General features: G+C 36.8%; 1 protein-coding gene and 1 pseudogene across 2 annotated transcripts; one reads left to right on the top strand and one right to left on the bottom strand.

The window, feature by feature from the left end:
* LOC306849107 (zinc finger protein 692-like) lies at positions 1 to 4,883 on the bottom strand (annotated as a pseudogene). The gene is made up of 9 exons: positions 4,717 to 4,883; positions 4,313 to 4,344; positions 3,761 to 4,016; positions 3,027 to 3,135; positions 2,891 to 2,939; positions 2,513 to 2,591; positions 1,905 to 2,031; positions 865 to 946; positions 1 to 757 (listed from the first exon to the last, which is right to left on the bottom strand). The product of its transcript is annotated as a zinc finger protein 692-like (transcript).
* A 1,593-nt stretch (positions 4,884 to 6,476) lies between these two features.
* LOC306849720 (leupaxin-like) lies at positions 6,477 to 10,655 on the top strand. Its single transcript, XM_079384978.1, has 9 exons — positions 6,477 to 6,547; positions 7,467 to 7,591; positions 7,908 to 7,960; positions 8,096 to 8,195; positions 8,417 to 8,686; positions 8,777 to 8,950; positions 9,592 to 9,673; positions 9,801 to 9,949; positions 10,152 to 10,655. The coding sequence occupies exons 1-9, from the start codon at positions 6,535 to 6,537 to the stop codon at positions 10,416 to 10,418; spliced, it is 1,233 nt and encodes a 410-aa protein (XP_079241104.1). The 5' UTR covers positions 6,477 to 6,534; the 3' UTR covers positions 10,419 to 10,655.
* Positions 10,656 to 10,879: the final 224 nt, after the last annotated feature.

Here is a 10,879-nt window from a genome sequence, read left to right on the forward strand (position 1 = left end):
AGCACACAATTCCATCACAAAAGTTCAGTTAATAATTGAAATGTCACAATTAATTATATTTATGTGCGCTAAAAGTTTAAAAGCAGCTTCAACAAATTGACAATTAATGGGTACTGACCATATTACTGAAGGCTCATAGTTACCCATGAACAATGTGTGATACAAATTAATGACAAATTTAATAATGATAAATTATTAATTAATAAATACACTGACCTGAGTATGCTGATTTAGGTCATTTACATAAATACAGCCTCTGCATGACGCAAAACAAGACCTATTTATATTTTAAAAACCACCAAAAAACTAATTAATGTCTCAGATATGCATCACATGGCAATTTATCAGCTTTTTTATTAAAACCAATTAGCCACACAGCAGAGTCTGCTCAAGGTCAAGGATGCACAAATTGTTATATATTTAATCAAAACACTACTTAACAAATGTTACAGCAATGTGATTCTTGAAAGCAGAAGGGGAAGATCTGCTCTGCCCCGAGGGATGCGGGAGTGGGTCAGAAGGAGGAAGGGGAAGAGTCAGTTCTGGAGTGGGTGTATTATAGTCTGGGTGACTCTTGCTACGGTGAGCCGTGACATTGTCTCTCTTTTCAAAGCGACGACCGCAAATCTCACAGGGGAACTGGTAGGTGCTCTCAACATTGTGCTTTCGCATGTGCCAATTCAGAGAGGCTTTCTGTCGACAGGTAAAGCCACACACCTCACACCTGAGAAAGAGACGGGGTGGGTTAGATCCGGAGCTGAAAATTGTAGTAGCAAAGCCTTGAGCAATATAGTTGTTGTGTTAAATATTGATGGGATGTTCAGGTAAAGATTAGTTTGGGAGCTACGCAAGGGCCTAGTGCACGTGTGTATCCTGCGGTGGATGATCAGGTTACTGCTGGTTCGGAACGCCCGGGCACAGAACTCACAGATATAGTCTCTCTGATCTCACACACACAAAGAATCATACAGAGAGAAAAACACAGCATGAAAAACACTAACCCCTACTATTTATTGTACTTAATCAGTGGCTTTGCTTCTGGATACAGATTTTACATCGGACAACAAAATGAACAAGATTCCAACAATTACCACAACAAAATTAATAGTATTAATGTTATATTAAATAAAAATATCATTACATTATTTGTTTTTGAGGACATTTTTTGGAACAACTTTATATTAAGTGTCTCTACGATGTACGAACATTTCAAATAATAATTGGATACAATGCGCTTATTTTGTATGTACATGTTTTTATATTGTACTATTTAAAAATACCTTAAGGTAATTACATCTAAGTACATTGTTGACCCTACCACTACTCTTTAACCAACCCTTAAAGCTAACCATACCACCAAAACTGTCCCTAACCTTATCCGTATTCCACCTCAATAGCAGGAAAAAACACTAAAAACAACTTATTTTTTTCTTAAAGTGCATATAGTAGTAGTTAAATACACCTAATAAACGTGGCACCCATTTTTTTAGATTTCTTTTTCACCATTTTGGCATCTCTTTAATCTTCTACTAAATTAACTGAATGAAATATATTTGTGTCAAAATACAGTAGAGTATGATTAGATACTCAGCCTTTGGTAATAACAACAAAAGACATGGTAAGTGTTTTCTTCTCTATTTTAAAAGTTATTAAACCTATTTATTTATTTTTATTTTTTCATTTTATTATTACATCCAGCCTTGGCCTCCAAAACAGACCGGCATCCCACAAGCTGACAACCACTGGATTATAAGAATTTAATTACCATATTAATTTTGTAAAATAATGTTGAGATACTGTCTGGACATATCAATGCATGTATAAACTCATACATATAGTGCCCGTCCAGAAGTACATTGGATAACATTTATCACAAATATCATTCATATGGACTAAAAACTCACTACTATGTAACTTTTCATGCTCCTTCAGATGCTTCTTAAAGTTGAATGACTTGCTGCAGGTGGGGTGCGAGCAGATGAAGGTCTTCTGCTGGAGATGTTGGTACTTGGACAAGGGGGAAGTCGTGGCCTAATGGTTAGAGAGTCGGACTTGTAATCGAAAGGTTGCGAGTTCGAGCCCCCGGCCGGCAGGGATTGTAGGTGGGGGGAGTGAATGTCCAGCGCTCTCTCCACCCTCAATACCACGACTGAGGTGCCCTCAATACCACGACTGAGGTGCCCTTGAGCAAGGCACCGAACCCCCAACTGCTCCCCGGGCGCTGCTCCGGGTGTGTGTTCACGGTGTGTGTGTGTGTGTGTGTGTGTGTGCATTTGTTCACTACTCACTGCTGTGTGTGTGCACTTGGATGGGTTAAACGCAGAACAGATTGTGAGATGCTTTGCCATGCAGTCACATAAAACCTTGCAGTCATCATATATCTAATTTAAATCAAGTTTATTTTCTCACGGATCAGTGCAGAATAATGGAAATTAGAGTTCTTCTGTCTCAGAGTTGTTTTAGTCCAGTAAAGATTAATGAATGGGTCATGGACATATCAATACTGACTCACATTTAGATATTGCCGACTGGAGAAAATCTTATCGCAGCCTTCAAACTCGCAAGCCAAAATGACTTTGGATGTTGATTTTCTGTAAACACAGAGATAAGTATAATTATTATGTTAACATATGATACAACAGAACATTCAAAATAAAACCATGGAAATGTAACCAAATACATAAATAAATGACTGTTCTACTATTTAAAATATACATAACTATCTATACATTTTATACAGAAATATAAAATACTACATAAATGTTTTTAAACATATAGGTCGGTTAAAATAAATAAATAAAAATTATATATATATATATATATATATATATATATATATATTACAATACAATAACTAATATATTTATCTTGGTAAAATTAAATAACAAACCATTTTCTTTTGCCACCAATATGGCACGTCATCTTTCAGTAACTGTGGCCTGCAGAGAAAAATGAACAGCATTTGAGGTTCCATTTCAACTTATTGGGAATCAAAATACAGAAATATGTGCTGTTAGACAAATCACCTCATATTTTTAAGATTTCCTGCATTTTTGTTGGCATTGTGTCTCAGGATGATCTGCTCTACTCTGGGTCCCTCTGTTGGTTAAATTCAGCACTGCAGCTTCCTCATTGCTATGAAACAGAGAGTTCCTTTAACTTTTCATTCATTGCGTGTTTCAATATTAATGAATAGAGCACATACATATTAGTGGGACTTTGATTTTCAATGGAAACTCTTGCAGGTCCATCTCCTGTCAGCTCATTACTGTCTGCTGGGGATTTGACAATCAGAAAAAAATAAAAGAGACTTAAAACTGAAACAAAATATTATAAATACAGCTAAACAACCACCATATAAAGATACATACCCATGTTCTGAATGTAAAAAGTCAACAGCCACATCATTTCCTTCCTGTGTCCCAGGAGTCATTGTAACACCTTAACACATGGTTGTAGTTAGTTCTTGAATAACAAAAACAGCATATTTATTTGAGAAAAATACTTAAAAACAGTCACCTGCATTCTTGTTTTCCCTAAACGTTTCATATCTTGTCTTGTGTTTCTGTTCTGTATCATTTGTGGTAACTTCAGCATTTTGTTGTTGTTGTTGTCTGGTTTTTAATCTAGTTACCACTTCTTGTCTTTCTATGTGTCTGGCTCCTTCAGCCGCCTCCTGCCTCGTTGCTTGAGTCTCTCTGGGCTGAATGCAGTTCTACCACCTTGATTTTTTGATGTCATTACCTTCTTAAGAGGAGACCACAAAAAACGATGTCCATTTTCACAGGAGTATTTGAGACACACGTCCACCTCAGATGAGTTTTTGGACTCAGTTTCAGCTTCTCTTGTCCCTGCTGCATGAGAGCTCTGATCTCGCTCTGTTGATTTTTTGACTGTGGCAGAATGCAGGACAGGGGGAAGGGGGCACGTCTGTCCATGGTTGTGGACCATCAGGATGAGTTCCTGCAAAGACTCCTTGGTAGTTAACAAAGTGCTCGTCTCTCCTTTCCCATCACCTAAAGAAGCCCAATGTATAACCAGAGTAGACATGCGCTTAAACATAACTTCATTGTGCATTGGTATGGACACAAATACATTTATCATTGTAGTTATCCTCATACTATAGTTATAATTTTTGGTGTCTTTACTTGGCCTTGTCTTTACAAAATATGTTTTATTTACTTATGAAATACTCTATGAAATCATAGAGGTTAATATACTTGATAAATGATAAAGTATTATAGAATAAATTATGTCAGACTTGTCTTTTTGTTGGTGAGCTATGCCTTTAAGGAGGGAATCTGTGGTTTACCTGAGCACTTGATGCAAACTCTTGAAGCATAGCTGCAAAACATAAAGCAAATGTCATCGTCAGTTAGACCACATTTTATCTACAGTATAAAGCTTCACACACCACCAAAAGACCTGGCTGTCAGCCAAACCTAAATATGTTTAGACCTCCATAAACCACAAGTTCATCTGTGCTTTTCTGCCTATACTTTCTTTTAAGCTCACTCATAATTCCTGTCTTTTCCCTGTATGATTTGGAGCTAGATCAGAACAACTGGAAAAAATCTGAGTCTCATCTGCGAAGCCAGAATCAACAACTGCAGATGCAATTCAACAGGAATTCTAAAGAGCGCATCCAACAAACTGTCATTTAGTCGGTCTAAGGGTAACTGTATCTCTCTGCAGAACAGGATGACTGTATTATGCCTCTCCAGCAGATGCTGAGCGAGCTCTGAGTGAAGAGAGAAGCCTAGTTTCTCTTTGAGCTGACCCCAGCTCTGCAGACACGAGCCCAGCCGCACGCGAGACTTACTCCTGCGGGCATCCAGCTCCCTGCGACGCTGACTGCGCTGAGTGTCTTTAGAGGATGACATTTCACTTCCACTCAAACGACACTAAAGATGGAGCGAGAAATCAGGGGCCTGTTTCATAAAACAAGTTTACCAAATAAGCCAGACTTACTTCAGTTAGTCTGACTTAATTTGAACCAAATCAACTGACAATAAATCAGACTAACTGAAATAAACCTGGCTTATTTGCTAAACTTGATTTAAGAAACAGGCCCCAGATGAAGATGATGAGAGGTTTGTATGTTCGTTGCTGTAGTACAAATGTGGACTAAAATCATCAGACAGATGAATAAATTGTTTAATAAATGACAATCATTGCTTTCCAAAATGTCATATTTGCAATAATATCAATCGTGAAGGTATTGCAAAAGCACTGTAATGATTTTATTTACAATTACAGCTCAACTGCATAAATAAAGGGCTCTCAAATTAATTTATTAATATTAATTCATTATGACTACTGTACAATCATTTAATTTGGGGTAAATTTGCAGCCTTGTCAATCATTTAGACGTAGTTTTCTGTATTTTATTTTTCATAGAAAAGGAATTGAATATAAAACAGTTCATATAAAATGTAACTGATATTGACTATAATGTTCTGAAACATAAAGTGTTTTGTTGGGAAACACAAACACACAGAGTTGAAAAGTTTCAGGCTATATTTTGTACTGTTCATGGAAAGTGCCACCAGCAGCTGCTCTCACGCCTCATTTTATGTATATGCAGTCTTTAAGCTGACAACTTATAAGTAGCAGGAAAGAAACCACTCACATGCCTTAAATAAGACCCTGTGCGATAGTATTTGAGGGGCCCACTTGCTCAAACTGTTGCCCTTTTAAGGAGGACCCACTGATCAACTCAGTCTGTCGCTAAACTCGATATAAACAGCATTAAAAAAATATCGCGATGAAAGAGATGCTACACAGAAAATTATAATTCATCTTCTCAATGCGATTATTCGAAAAATGTCATCAGAGTATTAAGTCAAGCGAGCTGCAGAAACAGAAAGCAAATCGGAAATTTCCTGTCCCAGAAGTCTTCGCGGCACAGCTAGGATCTATGGGAAATGTAGTCCAAAAACGAACATATGTGTCATATTATTATTTTATATGATCAGCCAGTGTGTTAAGCATTAAAATACTTGATCTAAGTCATTTCTAAGAAGTATAACTGCGCAAACAAAATAACAGAATGTAGATATGCATATTATTGTTTACATTTCTTAAGTAAACTACCTTAATACACTGTGTGCCATGATTTCCATAGCCTATAATTTACACATTTAACATTTTCAATAATTCTATGAAATATAGACTAAATACACTCGGTTTTATAATAACACTACATTTATTACTACTACAACTATGCTAATAACAGTATTACAATTAAAATATTTGAATAAATGGGTACACACTCTCATTTAATTTCTAGGGCCCACACAGCCACTAAAAACATTCAAAGTTCCTGTTAGCAAAAGGTAGCAAAAATGCAACAGGGTGAAAGACACAAGATAAGGAGTGTAACGACGAGAACTCAAAAAGGAAGCAACATCAGTTTCACATGTGAGATTGGGCTCAACCCACAGCTGCATGTATCAGATCACCCTACCACACATGCTCACTAGGAACACGCAACGCACACTGCTTACCTCTCATCTCACACCCCAGGCCACAATGGATGAACTCGGTGAGTTGTTCAACCTTCTAAAGTGTATGTCTTTCTATCACTAAAGTCTTAATCAGTGTAAATATGTAACATATTTGTAATCCAAAGACTGAGATGATTTTCTAAGTTTATTTTCTATCGTTTTACTACAATTCTCTGGTAGTCTCATTTAGACTGTGACCTAATGCAAGCAGGTATTTGTGGTATGAGTATTTTTCTGTGACTGTTTACTCATATTAGACTAAAACACTCATCAGCATGCCACACATTTCAATGTGACCAGTGCATTATCAGTGAAAAGCTGTGACATAACACAGTAATGAATCGACACAGATGCTGTTGTTTCCTGAAGATGTAACAGGATGTAATAGGTTTGAATACAGGTTTGTGTACTCAGGCCATTCTAAGAGAGAGTTTGAAGTATTGTCATCCAAAAAAAAAAAATATATATATATATTATAAATAATAAATATATACATTTTTTACTGGTAGCACTTTGGTATGCTAAGGATTTATTTTTCTTCTCTGCATGTGAGAAGTAATGACTCCTGTCACTCTTAAGAATAAATTGATGTTCTTGTGAAGGATTTTTTTTTTTAAGCTCCCATTTTTCTTGGTATTTTGACAGAAGTGAGTCAGATAACCCATGTCTATATTTCTATATTTCTATGTCAGCAAAAAAGTGTGGCAAAAGTTTGAAAATCATGTGTTTGTTTTTTTATGTTCTGCATCCGTTGCGATGACAGCGACGTGCCTTTTCACTTCCTCAGGAAATGACACGGATTGCTAACGTACAGTGGCTTTCCTTAGGTTCAATCATAACCATCAATACTTCAGTGTAGAGTGTTTTTGTTTTGTTTGGTCGGTGTATGTGTCAAAGTTTGCGTGCAGTGTAACTGATTTCAGTGCAGGTGTTTGATGTGTGAATTTGATATTGCAGACATGCTTTTAGAGGAGTTGGCTCAGAACTCCACCCAGACTTCAAATGTTCCTGCACCCATTCCACCCAAAACTCTCCAACTGGGAGCCTCGATTAAAAGTAACAACACAACTCAGCTTGAACAAGTAATTACATTTCAGGCCAATTCATTTTCTAATTAAATTTAAACAAGAATTTGAAAAGCATTAAAATTTCTAAAACTTTGGGGCTTTTTTTCAGGATTCTTTGATGAATCGAAAGTTCAAAAGAAGCATTTATTTGATATAAATAAAAATAATTTTTTGGTCCCTTTGGATCAATCTAATGCATCCTTGCTGAATTAAAATATGAACTTCTTTAAAAAAAACTAACATCTTACCGACCCCAAACTTTGAACTATTAATATCTACAGTATTTAGTCCCAAACTGAGCCACTCTAATGTCTTTCTCCTCCCAATACAGACTGAATCCTCTGGATTTGTTGCTGGTCCAGGAAAGACATGTAATCCCTACAGGTATATCCACCTCCCTCCAAAATCTGGAGTAGAAAGAGCCTGTCTGTTGATGTATCTTATATATAAAAAAGCTTTTGGCATACATGGTGTCCTTGGAGGTTCAGCAGTTCAATAATAAGAAGAATCTTTTTCTAGTGTGGTTCCAGTTCCCGTGGAGGCCGGAGTGATGAGTCCCGGCACAGCTACACGAGAGCTCGACTCCATCATGAATGAGCTGCTAGGGCTAGGCCTGGAGGTGAGTGAAATATGAGGTGGACATCAGTTCATGCATCAGCTGCTGTGTTAAAACACTATTGCACAGTATGAGTATCACCAGAAGAGGTCAGTATAAGCATATTAAGGCTTGAGTTTTCTTTCAGTAATTGACAAGGGGGCGTAAATTAGGAAATGTATGCTCCCTTGTCAATTACTGAAAGGAAACGCATTAAAATTGTCCAAAATTGCTTTGTTTTGTAGGTTTCAGAACCAGTTCCCACATCAAATCCACCTCCAGTGGCTCACAAATCAATGGAAGACAAAAAACCAGAGGAAACTAAAGAAAGTGATAGTGGAAAGCAAAAAGAGGCTAAGAAACCACAGCATCCTCCTCTGTCAGAGAAAGTATCCAAAAATGTGGATGCTATAGACGACTTGCTGGGCTCTCTCAGCTCAGACATGGAGAAAATGGGGGTCCAGACAGCTGCCAAAGGCCACTGTGCTTCTTGTGGCAAGTGTATAGCTGGGAAGGTATACTACCAAGATGCAGACAACAAATCTGCAAATTACTAATCAGTTTTCTGTACTAACAAACATGTCATCCTGTATTCCAAACTGCAGATGATCACAGCTCTTGGTCAGGTGTGGCATCCAGAACACTTTGTGTGCACAGCATGCAGCGAGGAACTGGGCACATGTGGTTTCTTTGAGAGAGACGGCAAGCCGTACTGTGAGAAAGACTACCAGAACCTCTTCTCCCTTCGTTGCGCTTACTGCAAGGGTCCTATTACTCAGGTGACCTGCCATTTCTTTCTCTATTTACTCTCTGAAAGCTCCTTGTTAGAATTTCCTCAGGCATGTTAGTTGAAAATTGGAAAAGTTATGACGCAATCCAGTAACTGAATTATTACAAATTATTACAGTAAACATTATAGTAAACCGGATTATTATGAATTATTAAAGTATTATAAGTAAACAAAATTAATTAATAACCTAAATGTTTATATATATTTATGTATGTATGTGTGTGTGTGTGTATGTTATATATATAATTACTAATATATTTTTATAAAAATCATAATATTAATTTATACATTATTTTTTATTATTTTAATTTAAATTTAATTTAAATTTATTTTTTATTTTATTTTATTTTGTAACAAAAATATAGTTTTTATTAAATAAATATGATTATATTTTCCCCCTGCTGTATACGACTCATTTTTGGACCTGCACCCACCAGTTGAGAACTACTGCTCTAACACACAACTATTAAACTAAATAGAGTCTATATTTGAATTTAAATAGCAATAAAATGCAACACTAACTTAAATAAATAAATAAATGTGGAATGTGATTTTCAACTCTTTCACTTCACAAACATATGAATTATTCTAGACAATCAAGCAGGTGATAATTTATTGTGTTTTGCACAGAACATTCTAACAGCGATGGATCAAACATGGCACCCAGAACATTTTTTCTGCAGCCACTGTGGAGATCTATTTGGACCTGATGGTGAGACAACTGCAGATTTATCAATTAAACTAAAACAATTTATTACCACACTACATTCTGTGAGTCAGCAGATCTGGTCGTCATTTGAGAAATGACCGTTTGTACTGAATGAATCTGTCTTTTCCAGGGTATATGGAGAGAGATGGTAAACCATATTGCTCTAGGGATTTCTACCGCCTCTTTGCACCCAAATGCTCCGGCTGTGGAGAGCCAGTGAAGGAGAACTATCTGTCTGCAGCCAATGGAACCTGGCACCCTGACTGCTTTGTCTGTGCGGTGAGTGAATTAGTGGCGTTGAAGGCTGGAATGCAATACAGTCATGTGACTCACTCCTTATAAATAAGGAATATGGAGTCAGTCAGTCTGTACTATTGTGTGAGCTTCAAAGGTGAATTCTTCACCTGCCTAATCTATTACTCCAGAACATTCTTCTTCATTAAACGTTTCTTTAATACCCTCTTTCTGCATCTCTCTCCAGGACTGTCTGAAGCCTTTTACAGATGGTTGCTTCCTGGAGTTGAACGGTCGGCCCCTCTGTTCCCTGCACTATCACTCCAGACAGGGCACTCTGTGTGGGACCTGCGGAGAGCCCATCTCGGGTCGCTGCATCTCTGCTCTGGACCGCAAGTTTCACCCTGAACACTTTGTCTGTGCATTCTGCCTTCGGCAACTGAGTCAGGGGGTGTTTAAGGAGCAGGCAGGGAAGCCATACTGTTCGGTTTGTCATACGAAACTCTTTGTTTGAGAAACGTGACGTTTCTCAAGCAAAAACAAGGTTATAAAGCAGTGGTTCTCAACCTTTTTAAAGTCCCCCCACCTTCAAAATAATCTAAAATATACAAATAAATATAAAATCAACAAGTTAATATACTAATATATTAGAAAATATATTGCATTAATTAACCAGGATTCATTTTGTGATAGTGTTTCCAGGAGTGTTTCCACCTGTGTTTTCTTCAATAAAAACAATATTTAATGAGGGAAAATAAACAAATAAAAATGTGACTTCAGTTTCCATCTTTTAAAAAAAATTTTTTTTAAGCATTTCAAATAAGATTATTTTAACATAATAGTTAAATAATAAATAAATAATAATTTTTAAATTTATTTAAATACTTTAAAGTCACCCTGTGACCCCTTGAGCCCCCCTAGTGGCCCCCGACTCCCTGATTGAGAACCACTGTTTTAGAAAGAAGTATAATGGAA

Source organism: Barbus barbus, assembly GCF_936440315.1.
Source record: "Barbus barbus genome assembly, chromosome: 29".
Classification (NCBI taxonomy): Eukaryota; Metazoa; Chordata; class Actinopteri; order Cypriniformes; family Cyprinidae; genus Barbus; species Barbus barbus.

Excerpts from the sequence above, each read along its gene's own strand:
- LOC306849720 (XM_079384978.1), top strand. Across the intron at positions 7,592-7,907 it reads ACACAACTCAGCTTGAACAA|ACTGAATCCTCTGGATTTGT; the intron begins GTAATTACATTT and ends CTCCCAATACAG. Across the intron at positions 9,674-9,800 it reads AGATCTATTTGGACCTGATG|GGTATATGGAGAGAGATGGT; the intron begins GTGAGACAACTG and ends TGTCTTTTCCAG.